This window comes from Delphinapterus leucas, chromosome 4, assembly GCF_059928025.1.
Source record: "Delphinapterus leucas isolate spDelLeu-1000000601 "Yukka" chromosome 4, BTC_Dleu_Yukka2, whole genome shotgun sequence".
NCBI lineage: Eukaryota > Metazoa > Chordata > Mammalia > Artiodactyla > Monodontidae > Delphinapterus > Delphinapterus leucas.
Window position 1 is genome coordinate 15,945,763 of NC_143132.1, and position 17,119 is coordinate 15,962,881.

Genomic DNA, 17,119 nt, shown 5'->3' on the forward strand with positions numbered 1-17,119 from the left:
AGCAGTGTGACCTGTACAAAATGAAAGGTAGAGGACTTGCATAATTCCTGTATCAGTCTTGATTGTGAGCCCTCAGCTGAGTACAGTTACTAGCGGAGGAGAATATTGTGCTCTGTGGAAGAAAGCTGGAACACCTCTCGTGGTGAGCGAACTCCACATGCAGTTGAGGTCAAGGAGATTAGCCTGCTCTTTACTTTACTCATAGAGTGAATCTGTCCAAAAACAACAATGGAAATTAGAGTAATAATTTTTGTTGTTGTTCTTATCTGGAACTTGCAAGGGATGGGATTTGATTTTTGAACCAGGTTTCAAGTCTTCTAACTCCAAAATCCATACCTGGCTTTATGAAAGAGAGTTGTGACTAATTATGTATTGAAAACCTGTGACATGCCAGGTTTTGTGATACTTGGTCATTTACTTCTCACAGTGGTCCCGTGAGGTAGATTTGTATTATCCTAGCTGATAACGATGTGTGCAGCTCATTTGAATCCAGACTAGTCTGTCACCGAGGCCCATGCCCTGTGTACTAGATTGTGCTCTCTCCCATTTCTTTTTTCTCTTTTTTTTTTTGCGGTACGCGGGCCTCTCACTGTTGTGGCCTGTCCCGTTGCGGAGCACAGGCTCCGGACGCGCAGGCTCAGTGGCCATGGCTCACGGGCCCAGCCGCTCTGCAGCATGTGGGATTTTCCCGGACCAGGGCACGAACCCGTGTCCCCTGCATTGGCAGGCAGACTCTCAACCACTGCGCCACCAGGGAAGCCCCTCTCCCATTTCTTAACACATTGACTTGAACTTCTTAGGTCTTGGGTCGCATAGTTGTTTACCCTGGATGCAACTTCTTATCATTTGTGGCAAAAATAGTAGGAAGGTTCTTCCAGTATCTCCCTCTGATAACTTAGGTTACTGTCACATTCTTAACTAATCAGAAAAGGGACCAAGTAATGTTTGGGAGAGGAGTGATATTTTGTATCAGGTATTCTCAGCTTTCATTATAGTTGAACATCAAATAGTTGAAAATCAGTTCATAGATATTGATTGATTGATTGGCTGCGCTATGCGGCATGTGGGATCTTAGTTCCCCGTACTTGAACATCAAATAGTGGAAAATCAGTTCACAGATTATTGATTGATTGATTGCGCTACGTAGCATGTGGAATCTTAGTTCCCTGACCACGGATCAAACCAGTGACCCCTGCATTGGAAGTGCAGAGTCTTAACCACTGGACCACCAGGGAAATCCCAGTTCATACATATTTTGAAATTAGTGGGCATAACAATGTTAGGGAATGGGGGGGACAAGTGAAAACAGTTCAAAGGTCTGTTCACAAAGTATACTCAATAATGTGTTGTCCATTCTGTTAGTTGCAGAACTGCTCTATTCATTGCAGTGGTATGAAGAATTAGACAATCCACCTATTTTTCTAACTGGATTTTGTGAAATGCTTCAAAAAATGAATATTACATATGATAACTTATGTGGACTTGGTAATACTTCTGGCCTTTTGCAGCTGTTATTTAACAGGTAAGAATCTCTTTCAATTTCCATTTTTTTATGACTGTTTTGCTAGTTTATGGCTTGTGTCTTTAAAATGTAAGCCCACTTCATGCTAATCTTTGAATCAGAGGGTTTATCTAAATTAATCCCAATTCTTAATGATAAATACTTTGTGGATACTAAGTACTTGATTTACTCTTCTGGTGAGATATTTGGACTTTGCCTGTGTTATTAAATCCATAAATACATTCAAGGGCCAGATGAAAATCCTGTAGAAGTTGTTTTAATTTGTCATATGTAACCCATCCTTCCACTACTCTAAATTTAACCTTTTACCTTGCATGTTGTTGCAGGTGTGTCTTAATATTATAACCACAAAACCCTCTCCCCTAGACGAGGAAGTAGGTATGAAAACAGAGTTATTGTAGAGGTTATAGCAGTTTGATGGTTAGCTCATTGAAATTACTGTGTTGAACTGCTCTCTTGAAGAGTTTTTCACTTGCCTGTAGTATTTTTCGTATGCTTTGCAGTATCAGAGGCCCCAGGCTGAACAGGTCTTCCTTTCCAGTCCCACTCTACATACTTGACACTCAGAACTTTCCTCAGTGGATATCAATACCTCCTTGCTTTCTCAACTCAACAATCCTCGGTGTCCTCTGGGATATGTCCTCTTTCCAGCTGCAACCTCTGGTCCTCAAGCTTAATCTTTAAGGTCATCTCCCCTATTGGAACTTGAGGGGCTTTGGGATTGCCTTGGATGAGAGCTCAATATCAGCTGTAAAGGAGTTTCAGAAGTTAAGTTCCCAATCCTTTTGGTAACAGCAGTTGTTTGGGTGCAGAAGTGCTGTGTGAATTGATACCCTTACAAGGTGATTTATTTAGTTCTGTAAAAGGAATCCAGGTAAGCATTGTTTAAAACTCTTAAGTACACTTTAAAAACGGAATTTTTTTTCCTCTTTTAGATCCAGGGAAAATGGCACCCTTTGGTCTCTTATTATTGCTAAGTTGATCCTTTCCCGAAGTGTTTCATCTGATGAAGTAAAACGGCATTATAGGAGAAAAGAAGGGTATTCTTATTGAAAATACTTTTACTTTGAAATTTATTATGAGTGGTCACTTTGGCAACCCCAAACTAACAAACAGTCTCTAATGACAGGAAAAAAAGACTTAGGAAATGAGGAAATTAAAGAAAATGAGACTTAACAATTTAAATTGCATTAGGTTGCGACACGTCTTTTTTTTAATAAGCATTTTTAACCTTATAACATTTTGTTGAGGAATTTTATACGTGCTTTAAATAATTAACATTTCATAAACATGTTCTATTTTCCCCAGAAATCTCTCTGGTAAAATCTGTCTTTTCCCCTTCCCTGTCCTTCTTGCATCATTTTATTTGCTAAATGGAAATGATAAGGAAAGTTACTTACTCTTAACTTTATTCAATATCCTGTGATAAGCCATAATGGAAAAGAATATGAAAAGAATGTATATATATGTATAACTGAGTCACTTTGCTGTACAGCAGTAATAAACACAACATGGTAATTCAACTGTACTTCAATAAAAAATAAATTAAAAAAATTAAATTAAAAAAAGGTTACTTACTCTTAAATAAGGATCATCCTATTGAAGAATATTCTAAAAATGCAATAAATGTGTTCTTAAGACAAATAGTGAGGTTGGACATACTAGAGATGTACTAGAGTTGGTCATACTAGAGAAGCTGAACATTCGAATTAAACACCTAGCTGAAATTTACCAAGAGGCATTTTGAATTTACTGATTTACCAAGAAGAATTCAGAAATTGTGTGTGTGTGTGTGTGTGTGTGTGTGTGTGTGTGTGTGTGTGTATGTATGTATTCTGGTACAGTAGAGTTGTAAGCTAAATTTTGATATTTTTAATCTTATTTAAAAATTTAAAAAAATTATTACTATATTTTAGAAGAATTTATATATATATAAATTTATTTATTTGGCTGCATTGGGTTTTTGTTGCTGCATGCAGGCTTTCTCTAGTTGGTGATGAGCGTGGGCTACTCTTCATTGTGGTGCACAGGCTTCTCATTGTGGTGACTTCTCTTGTTGCAGAAAACGGGCTCTAGGTGCACAGGCTTCAGTAGTTGTGGCACGTGGGCTCAGTAGGTGTGGCTCGCCGGCTCTAGAGCGCGGGCTCAGTAGTTGTGGCACATGGGCTTAGTTGCTCCGCGGCATGTGGGATCTTCCCGGACCAGGGCTCGAACCTGTGTACTCTGCAGTGGCAGGTGGATTCTTAACCACTGCGCCACCAGGGAAGTCCTAAATATATTATTTTGAGTTCAGTTATTAATGTGGATTATAGGTTCACATGCAATTATAAAAAATACAAAGAAATTCTGTGTACCTTTCATTCAGTTTCTTCCAGTGGTACCAGTTTGCATAACTTTAGTACAATTTCACAACCAAGAGAATGGCATTGATACAATTCACTGACCAAGTTTACTTGCACTCACGTGTTTGTGTGTGTGTTCTGTGTGGGTTACCACCACCACATTACAAGCTACAGAATAGTTTTATCATAAGAATCCCCTATGTTACCCTTTCTTGCCTCAGCCACCTCCCCTCTTACCATTCTCCTCACCTCTGGCAAACAATAATCTGTTCTCTATATAATTTTATAATTTGGGAATGTTATATAAACAGAGTCATATAGCATATGATCTTTTGATGTTAGCTTTTTTTTAAAGTAATTTAATTAATTAATTTATTTATTTATTTTTGGCTACGTTGGGTCTTTGTTGCTGTGCGTGGGCTTTTTCTAGTTGTGGTGAGCGGGTGCTACTCTGCATTGCGGTGCATGGGCATCTCATTGCAGTGGCTTCTCTTTTTGCAGAACACGGGCTCTAGGTGCGTGGGCTTCAGTAGGTGTAACTCGTGGGCTCTAGAGCGCAGGCTCAGTAGTTGTGGCACACGGGCTTAGTTGCTCCACAGCATGTGGAATCTTCCTGGACCAGGGGTCAAACCCGTGTCCCCTGCATTGACAGGCAGATTCTTAACCACCGCCACCAGGGAAGTCCTGATGTTAGCTTTTTTTATTCAGCATAATTTTTAATATTTTTCTGATTATAAAAGTCATAGGGAATTAACTAAAGAACTATTAAAACTAATTGCAAATGAGATGGACATATACTTGACATACAGAAATCAATATCTTTCTTATTCACCAGTAATAATCAGTTAAAAAAGGGCATAAGAAAAAAGAAGTTCTGTTCACAATGACAACAAAACTGTAAATACCCAGAAATAAATTTAACAAAAATTTAAAATTGTAAAACTTAAGATCACAAAAGAAGGTGGGAAGATACATTATAAAAATTGTTGTATCTATAATTTCAGTGTAATGTCAATCAAAATTTCAGCACCATTTTTTGAAAAACTTGACAAACTGTTCTAAACATAGTATGCATTTGAAGGAAGAAAATGCTTAAGAATAGCTGGGACATTTATGAAAGAGAAAAGTGAAAAGGACTTGCCCTACCAAAATAATAATTAAGCACTATGAAATTGGTGAACACACAGATCACTGGATCAAAATAGAGTCCAGAAACCAGTCCACACATATATGAAAATTTAGTTTTTGATACAGGTGGTCTTTCAAATCAGTGAGATGAGTCAATAATAAATGACATTAGGAAAATTGGACATGTGTTTGAAAAAAATTGTGAGACCCACTCCCTTACATTATACGTAAAAGTAAAGCCCAGATGAAAACTAAATGTAAAGAACAGACCTATAAAAGTATTAGGGGAAAATGAGACTGTATAATCTTGGCATGGGGAAGATCTTAAGCAAAGCACAAACCCAGAATCCATAAAAGAAACAATAGATACCTGATTTTGTAAAAACAAAAATCTTTGTGCCCATCAACAGATAAATGGATAAACAAAAATGTGGTATATACATATAATGGATATAATGGAATATTATTCTGCCTTAAAAAGGAAAGAAATTCTGACATGTTAAAATGTGGATGGGGAGGGTGGGCGGGAGACGCCAGAGGGAGGAGATACGGGGATATTTGTATATGTATGGCTGGGTCACTTTGTTATACAGCAGAAACTAACACCATTGTAGAGCAGTTATACTCGAATAAAGATGTTAAAAAAAAATGTGGATGAACCTTGAGGACATAAGCTCAGTGAAATAAAACAGTCACAAAAAGACAAATACTGTATGATTCCACTTATATGAGGTACGTAGCATAGTCAAATTCATAGAGACAGAAAGTAGAATGATGGTTGTCAGGGGCTGAGGGGAAGCGAGATGGAGAGTTCTTAATTAATGGATAGTTTCAATTTTGTGAATGAAAAAATTCTGGGGGTTGGTTGCACAACCATGTGAATGAACATAACACTGCTGAACTGTACACTTTAATATGGTAAATTTTAAATAATGTGTATTTTACCACAATTTAAAAAGAAAACTTCTGTATGATAAAAGTACAGTAAGCAAAGGTTAAAGGGCAGGTGGCAAAATGGAAGAAAACACTTGCAAATTAATAAAGAATTAATATTCATAATATATAAATAGCTTCTGTTAATAAAACTATTCAAATTGAAGAATGTGTCTAGGACTTGAGCAGGTAATTCATAGGTGAAATAGTCAAAGATAATTCATTTATGAAATGTGAAATACGAAATACAAATTAAAAGTAGTACATTTTATCTACCGTATTGCCAGGAATTAAAAAGAGTCATTAAGTGTGCAGCAAACCAAGCTTGTACATTTTTAGTGAAAATGTAAATTGATTATGCTTTTTTGAAAAGCAACTTGAAATTATCAAAATATAATACACTCAAATCCTTTGATTTTACAATTCTACTTCCAGGAATCTAGCCTAAAGAGGTATTTGCACATATGCAGAATAGTATCTGCTCAAAGACAGTTATTACAGCATTATTTGTAAGAGCAAAAATTTGGGGGGAAAAACCTAAATGTCCACTAACAGGGAAATAGTTAAATTATGATAGTGTGGAATATTTGGGGGTTTCTTTTTAAATTTATTTTTGGCTGCGTTGGGTCTTCGTTGCTGCGCACGGGCTTTCCGTAGTTGCGGTGAGCGGGGGCTACTCTTCCTTGCAGTGCGCAGGCTTCTCATTGCAGTGGCTTCTCTTTTTGCAGAACACGGGCTCTAGGCACTCGGGCTTCAGTAGTTGTGGCACGCGGGCTCTGTAGTTGTGGCTCACAGGCTCTAGAGCGCAGGCTCAGTAGCTGTGGTGCACCGGCTTAGTTGCTCCACGGCACGTGGGATCTTCCCGGACCCGGGCTCGAACCCGTGTCCCCTGCATTGGCAGGCAGATTTTTAATCACTGCGCCACCAGGGAAGTCCCTGGTTTTGTTTTTAATGTAGTTATATAGCTTTAAAGTGGAAAGAATGGACTTCCCTGGTCCAGGGAGGATGGGAGGGAGGCTCAAGAGGGAGGGGATATGGGGATATATGTATATGTATCGCTGATTCACTTGGTTGTACAACAGAAACTAACACAACATTGTAAAGCAATTATACTCCAATAAAGATATTTTAAAAAAAGACAATCTACAAAGTATATAAGTAGCAAATAATACAAAACTTAAGTAAATAAAACCCAACTATATATATGCACATATATGAATATCAGTTCATACAAACAACATGCAACTGGTACTCTTTAAATTGAATCAGTAGACTCTTAAAGAGAGCATAATCATGTATAATTTAAAAAAAATTATACATGGGGAAAGTTATTTTAAAAATTAGAAACGTGAAAAAGAGAAGCAGCAAAAAATAATTATCCACAGTTCATCATCCAGAATCAGCAAGTGTCAGTCTCTTTTCTAGTTTCTTTTTTTTCTCTACAATTATTTTATATAGTGGAAATATTAGTCTTTCTGAATAGTCTGAATAAGAAGAATTTTCTGAAATAACTAAATATTTAGGATAAATATAATTCATACCTTTTTTTTGTTCTTTAAACAGTTTTTTTCCACTAACAGAAGGTAATATGCATACCATTCAAAGTCTCTGTCCATTTTTGTCAAAAGAAGACAAGAAAGAATTCATTGCTCAATGTATACCTGCCCTTTTGGCCTGGACCAAGGAAGATGTTTGCAGTATTAATGGTTAGTTGCTTGGTAATAAATATTTCACTAATTATTGCTTGAGATGAAAGAAGTGTTTCTTAATATCTAAATCCAAATCTAGCAGAGATGAATTATAGTTAATTTTTTTCCTAGTTTATACTTTTGCTATATAACAAGTTGACTCAGTAGGACGAGTGTCATTGGAGAGTGGCTGTTACCATTTTGCAGGTCAGAAATGCTGCCGCCTTATGGGAAGATTCACAACCACAGATATCCTCTAATCATTTCTTTTCCATGTATAGCTTATTTTAGCTATGCGTCATCTCTCCCTCATCAACCAGTGATTGAACTTACAAAGGCAAAAGCGGGAACAGCTTTTGTTATGTTTTAAACTTTTCGGACATTCTGTACTCTATTAGTTCATTTGCTTATTAATTTAACAAGCACTTACTGACCCTGGCTATGTGGCAGTTCCTTTTGTAGAGAAGGTAGCCATAAAGTTGTATGATAACTGACGTAGCAAAAAGATGTCATATGTGTGGAAGTGCAGAAAAGGAGTTTTCCACTTTGCTTTGAGATGTTCTGGCTATTTCACAAAGAGAAATATTTCAACGGAGTGATGAAAGATAGTTTTCCGTATGGACACGGTTGGGAAAGGTATTCCAGGTACACAAAAACATAGAGAATGCAGATAGTTCATTTTGGTTGGCATTTAAGGTAGAAAGTTGGGGACAGAGCTGTTAGGGTGCACAAGAATATGGATTTTTGAAGAACAGATCATAAAGGCCTAGTTTTGTCAGTTATGGAGTTTGGACTTTAAGTGGTAGGAGGTAAGGAGCTATTGGCCCAAGTTAGGTAGGAAGGTAGTAAGACTATCACATTTATGTTAGAAAGATTATTTTGACAACTGTGTGAAGGGTGAATGTGAGAGAAGAGAGATTAGGGGCAGAAGACTAGGTAGAGCGCTATGGGAATAATCATGATGAGAGATAAGAGAGCTTGAATCAAGGCAGAGATGGAAGAGAGGAGATGGAAATGAAAGACGTAGGAAGTAGAATTGATGGGGTTCTGTGATTATATTTCTGGATTGAGTATATGGAAGTACCTTTAGGCCTTATAGGAAACCCTACAGGAGACTTGAGGATTGGAAGGAGCATGGGGAAGGAGTATACAGGGAGCTAATGTTGAGTTTTAGACACATTAGTTTAAGGTGTCTTTGGAATAAATACTAAAATAGAGATTGTCAGTAAGCAATAGACTATTGGCTGGATGGAAATACTGCTTTCAAAGTCCATGTCATGTAGGTGATAGTATAACCTGTAAATGAGTATGAGCTTCTTTAGGGAGAGTGAAGAGCGAAAAGAACATCAAGGGAACACCAGTACATAGATTTAATAGGTATGTGGATGGAGGCACATTTGAGAATAAGGACTAAAGATAAAAAAAGATAAGCAAAAGCAGAGTTTTAGGTAATATTCATCACGCGTTAAATGCCACAGTTCAGCCATTGGCTTTGGCATTGTTGGAATGAATAGTGGTGAGAAAGTGGGAGCAGGTAGTCTGTTCTGCGTGTTTGGCAGGAAGGGATGTTGAAAGAGGTGAAAGCTGGAGATGAACACAAGGTCAAAGGGGAAATATATGTTGTGGGGACGGAGGGGGAATGGAAAATAGAGATGGAATAACTGACGAAAGCTCCCACTGAGAAGGTGAGAGGGGAGGGCATGTAGGGCTGGATCTAGAGCAGTTAGAAGATACCAGCCATGTATAGGCGGAGACAAGATAAGGAGAGGTGTAGGATGGATGCACATGTAGGTATAGAGGGGGTTGGGAACTTCATGGCTTCATGCCTGTTTAGGTCATTTAATAAGTAAAAACTGGATTGTAGATTTTAAGAAGGGTAGGGAAAGTTTGAAATAGTGGAAGAAGAATATGTCCATCAAGGAACATAATGAAACAAAATTGCCTTGATAGCACAAAGGGCCAGCCGGTGTCAAAAATAAACTTTTGTGGCATTAAGCTTTACCGTTGAGCTCACTTATGTAGTTAAACTGTGGGATTAGGTTGGGATTTGCAGTTCTGGAACAGGGATACAGTTGAACTTATTGTGCATGGAAGAGAGGATTACCTGATGGAAGTGTAGGTTATTTCTCCAGCATGGGTTATAACTGAAGGATGGCAGAGAGGGGGAAGGGGCAGGAGACAGGACCGCGGTGCCACACAATTATGTGCTGTTCGCACAGACCAGAGGTGCCCAGCTGTGCAGAGGCCAACAGGAAGGGGAATGTTTTTAAGATTTGACAGTCAATTTTGCTCTTCCAGCCAAAGTGACAAAACAGAATTAGCTAAGAAATGCTTTTCAGTTATTAGAAAGTCAGTTGTTTCTGATTGAACTTGAGCCTCTTCTATTTTGTCAGGAAGATTTTTTTAAAAATTCTTCCTCAGTGTTTAAAGGAAGATTACATTGTTATTAATTAATTAATTTTTGCTTTTTTCCTTGGTTCCCACTTACCTACAGGATAAAAACCTAAGTCCTTAGTTTGGCCTATAAGACATTTTACAATCTTACTGCAACTTATTTCTCTGGTTTTACCTCTTTTGCTTCCATCCTGGACCCTGACCATGCTAAATTCTCATGAATTTTGAACACTATACTTTCTTACAACTTTGTGCCTTAGCATTCCTTGGAGTGTCCCTTTTCTAGGCTTGCAGACTTTGATCTTTTGATAAATCCCAGTTCACACACCAACTTTAGGAAGCCTCTTCTGACTCAAATCTGATTTCCTGTTCTGGGCTCTCAATTTGTGTCCATATTATATTCTAATTTGTTTTTAAGTCTGCCAATACTGCTAGATGAGTCCCTTCAGAGACTGGATTTTGTTCAGCTTTCTCTCCCCAGCATCTAACAGTGTACCCTGTATTCACTCATTTATTTGTTCTTAATTTAGTCAGTCAAAATAAATGTCTCTGGATCTCAGGCATCATGCTAGGGGGACATATGCTAGTGGTAAGTAAAACAGACAAGGTTCCTGCTTTCACGGAGCTTACTTTCTAATTAAGATAATAAATAAGTAAACATGTACACCTAGGGAATAAGATCAATAGTATTTTAACAACCTTGTATGGTGATGGATGGTAACTGGTCTTACTGCAGTGGTGATCATTTTATAATGTATAAAAATATCAGAAAATCTATGTTGTATACCTGAAACTAATATAACATTGTATATTAATTTTAATAATAAAAAAGTAGAGCTCCTCCCCCCAAAATAAATAAATAAACAAGTAAACATTAGTGCTATAAAGGCAACAAATAAGGGATATTAGAGAAATGAGGAGGTGCATACTTTGTATACTTGGGAATTTCAGTGTGGAGGCAGTATTTAAGCTGAGAGTTGAAGGATAAGGAGCAACCAGGGATACTAAAGAGTAGGGAACCCTTAAGAACTTTCCAGACATAGCAGATGCTTACTTAGTGAATGTATGAATTATGAAATAGGGTGTTCTATCTTCCAACTTTATTTAACTTTGCACTCTATCTAGGGTTTGTTTGTTTTTTGAGAGGTAGGTATGCTGAATAAGTCCTATACTTAAGAAAACAAAAAAGTAGCATAGGTTAGTTTAATGCACAGTATCATTTACTTGCTTCCCAGCTTCCCCTCCACACTTTCTTTTCTGCGCTGGGTGTGGAGACAGGGTCCCTGCCCTGTGGAGTTTATAAGCTCATTTGTTGACTCTTTCATGTAAGCCCTAATTTTCAGGGTTCTTAACCTGGACACTTCCGAAGAAAGTTTTTAACCTATCTCAAAGTAGACTTTCTTTTTTATAGTAGCAATACAATTTAAAACATTTTTAATTTTTTATTTTGCTTTAGGAGGTTTTGGACATCTCGCCATTTTCAATTCTTGTCTGCAAACCAAAAGCATAGATGATGGAGAGCTATTACATGGTATATTAAAAATTCTGATAACCTGGAAGAAAGATCATGAAGATATTTTTCTTTTCAGTTGGTAGGTAATACTTTATACAGTTTTTTCCCCTCTATGATGTGGACTGAGATTATGTATCTTATAGTCATAGTTTTGTAGAGCAATAAGATGGTAGACATTTCAGTCAGTCTATTGTAAATATATGAGATCTAAATGTTTCCAATTGAATGTCTATATAATTCTTCAGTGTTTTGTTTTGTTTTTGTCTTTATCACAGTAATCTGTCAGAAGTAAGTCCAGAGATACTCGGTGTAAATATAGAAATAATCCGGTTCCTTTCCCTATTTCTGAAATACTGCTCATCTCCTTTGGCAGAGAGTGAATGGGACTTCATCATGTGCTCCATGTTGGCTTGGTTGGAGGTAAATTAACCTGCTGGGTCATCACAGCTACTGGGTCTTCGTGCATATCTGTGTACCAGAACTATTCGCTAATCTTCTTCAAGTAATGATTGTAGTTAGCTCCTTTGCAAACGTTTAAACACTTTATAGATATGTTCCACACCAGCTACTACTTGACAGATCAATAAAATGATTGAGGTTTAATGTCTGTCAAAATCATTCAGTAACAAATCTGCTAATTGCTTTTAAAATGTTCTCTCCGTTAGCTCATCCTGGTATAATATTTGCAGTACAGCCCATTAAGGTTTTATCTTTTCATGACAAGTTTTTAGGTCTTTTGGTTTTAATTAAATTATTCTTAAAATGTACTGTTTCAGTATTGCCAGAGTAATGCATTAAAGATTAAGCAAATTCAGAGGGAATTAGTGTTCTTTTTATGACCCAAAGCAACCAGATGTGTAATACTTATGGGCTGTCACATAGCAAGTCAGTCAGAGTTGAATTTGTCTGAATCTCTGCTTTGCCTGCTGTTAGCTGTGTGGCTTAGAGTATTAAAGTTTACCTAGTTGAGCCTCAGTTTCCTTATTTTACAATAGTTTAACAATACCCAATTACTAGGGCTCCTATAGGGATCCTGAGAAGATTATAAATGTGCTTTTAATATACTCAACTTGGTAAATGGTAATTGATAATATTTTCTTTCATAGTTTTAGAAATACAAAACATTTCAGAATAAATGGATTGATTCTACTGATAATTCCTAATATTTAATTTTGAAACGAAGTTATCTTGATGTAAAATATATAAATGTCTTCTGAGACTATGCATTTCACCTGCTTCTTTTCAAATTTAGAGAAATGAAAGGGACTTTTCTTTATTGTCTTGATTTGTAGTATTCTAGAAGTCTGCTTACTTACTTAATTTTTGTTTCTTCAGACAACAAATGAGAATCAGACATTGTATTCTGTTCCACTTGTACAACTGTTTGCCTGTGTCAGCTGTGATTTGACCTGTGAACTCAGTGCTTTTTTTGATTCCACAACTCTGGATACCACTGGCAGTCTTCCTGTAAATCTAATCAGTGAATGGAAAGAATTTTTTTCTCCAGGCATCCACAGTTTGCTTTTACCTCTTTTGGTGACTGTTACAGGCAAGTGAAAAAGGGAATAATAGTGAGATTCATTGAAAATGACTTGTTGAAAAGTTAAAAAAAAAAAACTCTGGATGTTTAAGTCACACAGTACAAAATAGTAAAAGAGCCAGAGAGAAAGCTTGGCATCTCAGAAGCATCATATATGCTTCTGCTTTACAGACAAGAATTGAAAAATGGCAAGACATCCGAAGACCATTGAAAATTAAAATAATACTAATTCAGCTAACAAGAATAGATTTTTTTAACTCACATGTCTTTTTTTTTTAAGGATGAGATAATAGAAGTCATTAAATAGTTGAGATTATCTGAAATATATATTCAGTTCATGTTTCTAGTTAGGACTGCTTTAATGTTTGTCAAGTTTTTATTTCTTAAGTAACATTTGGTTGCCTGTGAATGGGTCAAGCTGTATTACTCACTTTGTTTTGGGGTATGAATATTTCTTTCCTTTTTGTCATCAGGAGAAAGCAAAGATACATCTGAAACATCATTTCAGAATGCAATGCTGAAGCCCATGTGTGAAACATTAACTTATATCCCAAAGGATCAGCTATTGAGTGAAAAACTCCCTGCAAGATTGGTTGCTGGCCAAAAAACAAACTTGCCAGAGTATCTCCAGACTTTGTTAAATACATTAGCCCCATTACTCCTTTACAGAGCTCGGCCTGTGCAAATTGCTGTTTATCATATGCTATACAAGTAAGAATTCTTTCAATTGAATCAGTGTCGTGGTGTTCTAAAAAAAATGGAATATATATTTAGCTTTAACTTTTAGTCATTAAAAAAAGTCACAGTTAAAACAACAACAGAGTAAGCTTGACTATGCATTTCAATAACAGGGATGCCAAGTTTTTGATCTTTTAGGTCACTGTTCTCCATGCACAGTTTACATTTAGATAGTCCTGGCCATAATGGGTTATTTCAGAAAAAACTCAGTAAAAAAAATATACTCATTACAGAATAAGTATTGGTCTTTTTGCTTTTAAGCATGATGTAACAATGAACCGTTTAATATAATTTAAATATTCTAACTTCCAGATTGATGCCTGAATTCCCACAATATGATCAGGATAATCTAAAGTCATATGGAGATGAAGAAGAAGAACCAGCCTTGTAAGTTTTTTTTAATACAAAGCTTCTTTGACTTATGGAGTTATATCCCAAGAAACTCATTGTAAGTTGAAAATTGTGTTGAGTCAAAAATGCATTTGAGGGCTTCCCTGGTGGTGCAGTGGTTAAGGATCTGCCTGCCAATGCAGGGGACACGGGTTCCAGCCCTGGTCCGGGAAGATCCCACATGCCGTGGAGCAACTAAGCCCGTGCACCACAATTACTGAGCCTGCGCTCTAGAGCCCGTGAGCCACAACTACTGAGCCCGCGTGCCTGGAGCCCGTGCTCCCCAACAAGAGAAGCCACCACAATGAGAAGCCCACGCACCGCAGCAAAGAGTAGCCCCCACTTGCCGCAACTAGAGGAAGCCCACGCGCAGCAATGAAGACCCAACACAGCCGAAAATAAATTAATTGATTAATTAATCTTAAAAAATTCATTTGATACCCCTAACCTACCGAATATCAGCTTAACCTCAGCCTCAGAACACTTACATGAGCCCACAGTTGGGCACAATCATCTAACACGGGGACTTCCCTGGTGGCACAGTGGTTAAGAACCCACCTGCCAATGCAGGGGACACGGGTTCAAGCCCTGGTCTGGGAAGATCCCACATGCCGCGGAGCAACTAAGCCCGTGTGCCACAACTGCTGAAGCCCGCGCGCCTAGAGCCTGTGCTCCACGAGAGAAGCCACCGCAGTGAGAAGCCCGCGCACCGCATCGAAGAGTGGCCCCCGCTCACTGCAACTAGAGAAAGCCCGCACGCAGCAACAAAGACCCAAGGCAGCCAAAAAAAAAAAATTATCTAACACAGAGCCATCTTATAAAGTGTTAAATATCTCATGTAATTTATTGAATACAGAAAGGGAAAAGCGGAATGGTTGTCTGGGTAAGAATGGTTGTGAGTGTATTGGTTGTTAACCTGCATGATCGCGTGGCTGATTGGGAGCTGCAGTTCGCCACCACTGCCCAGCATCATAAGAGAGTAGTGTACTGCATATCGCCAGCCTGGGAAATGACCAAAATTCTTAGTATGGTTTCTATTGAATGCTTATTGCTTTCACACTATTGCAAAGTTGAAAAATTGTAAGTCAAACCATCATAAGTTGGGGACCATCTGTAGTTTGCTTTATTAAATTCTCATAATCCATCATAATGACTTTAGAAGACTGAGGCAATACAAAAGCTCTAAATTTAGAGTATATGTTCCTTCAGATCTTGTAAGTTTATCTGTGAGATACAAATGAAATTTAGAGTTCACCCAAAGAGATAGTTACTCTCTCTTCTTAATTGTTCCTAAATCATTTTCAGTTTGCTACTGTTTAGTAAAACTGTCTTTGGCCACATGGGAGCTGTGGAAAGAGTATAACAATTCAAAAATCTATTGTGCACCCCTTTGTGCAAAGTATTAATTAAACATTGAGGGGAGAATACAGTGTTAGGTAAACAGTATTTTTCTTAAAGAGTTTATAATCTAATTTAGATGATATTACCCTATAATAGAAGACAGTGTATGACAAGTGCTAAGAAAAAGGATGATGTTAGAGGGACACAGCTGCTGTGCCAGGAAGAGAAGACATTCTCCTGAGGAAGAGACATTTATGCTGGACATTTCAGATTAGGGAGCACTTTAGTAGGGCAGGTAAAAGTTGTGTGAACACCATGTGCAAAGGCATTGAGGCATGAGTGTTCAGGAAATGCTTGGGGAATATTGAGTAGTTGCCATTTAATGTAATTTTTAATTGTCTAGATCTTCTTCCACTGGAATATAAGCTCTGTGAAGGCAGACATTTTTGTCTCTTGTTCCTGACTATATTCACAGACCCAGGTTTTTTGGCCTAAAACAGTCATAAATAGTGCTCATTTGTTGAATAAAAGCATAAATGAATATGTGTGGAATAGGCAAGGAGGGTAGAGTGGAAGATGAAGCTGGAAGGGTAAAGAAGGGCCTTCAAAATGACATTTTCTAGGAGTCGGGGCATTGTTTGGTAGAAGATGGGATACTACCAGCTGATTCTGGCAATAGTATAAAGCCTAAACTGTACGAAGAAGCAAGCAGAGGGGGACGCCATGCCAGAAGTCGTAGCAGTGCATGGAGGTTAGTGTAGAAAGTGGAGAGCTGTTGTTTGTAAAATCTAGTGACGGTTGGTATGGAATGGAAAAGGGTTGGTACATGAGATGGTGGTATTGAAGGTAAAAACTTAAGGGCAGAAGCTTAAAGACTTGTTTATGGACTGGTAGTAGGAAACCACAAGGGAAGAAAGATCACAGAGGTGAAAGGAGAGAAACAAGCTAGAATGTCAGAGAGAAGAGAGTTTGACAGGAGATGCACGCAAGTATTTCACTTTTTGAGAATCTTATAAGCTCATCTGTAAGTGTTAATGAGTGCAGTACTTCCATAAAGAAGAAAATTACTTCACATTGTCATGAATTAACGTGAATGTTAAAATTTACTTCATTGAAGAAACATAGAGTCTTACGATCTTTTTACCCTTTATAGGATGATAAAGGACCTGATAGGATTTGTTAGCCCTAATCATTCCCCTGACTAGCCAAGGGACTTCAGACTAATAATTTAGCTTCTCTGGGTATCTGATTTTTTTTTCATCTATAAAACAGAAGGTTGAAATATATGTTTTCTAAAAGGGTCTTTCCTTTAAGTGCTAACCTCTAGAGTTCATATTTTATAGCATATTTTATATATTTATAAATATAAAAATTATATTTTTATATTTTTTATATTTATAAATATGGAAATGTAGGTATATATTTATATAATACTTTATGTCTTTCAAATTCTGTAACTGCCTCTATGTGAATTAGGGGTCAAAATTGAATCTATAAAGGGGGACTTTTAAAATGTTTTTTGGAAAATAAAGATTTTTTTTAAATGCTTGAAATTTATACGTGCTGTCAATTTGTTAAGGGACAAGTTAT

The 17,119-nt window shown here is 37.3% G+C and overlaps 1 protein-coding gene across 3 annotated transcripts in view; it reads left to right on the plus strand.

Moving 5' to 3' along the window:
* Positions 1-17,119, plus strand: part of LTN1 (listerin E3 ubiquitin protein ligase 1) — a 70,713-nt gene that overhangs the window by 36,409 nt on the left and 17,185 nt on the right. For all 3 annotated transcript variants that reach the window (XR_002644287.2, XM_022571492.3, XM_089910358.1), the window contains 8 exons: positions 1,363-1,522; positions 2,458-2,562; positions 7,489-7,631; positions 11,464-11,599; positions 11,796-11,940; positions 12,856-13,069; positions 13,534-13,771; positions 14,111-14,185. Coding sequence is in view for 2 of the 3 variants with exons in the window: in XM_022571492.3 (XP_022427200.3) it covers positions 1,363-1,522; positions 2,458-2,562; positions 7,489-7,631; positions 11,464-11,599; positions 11,796-11,940; positions 12,856-13,069; positions 13,534-13,771; positions 14,111-14,185 (1,216 nt within the window). In the remaining variant the exon portion in view is untranslated. The remainder of the gene's footprint in view (positions 1-1,362; positions 1,523-2,457; positions 2,563-7,488; positions 7,632-11,463; positions 11,600-11,795; positions 11,941-12,855; positions 13,070-13,533; positions 13,772-14,110; positions 14,186-17,119) is intronic.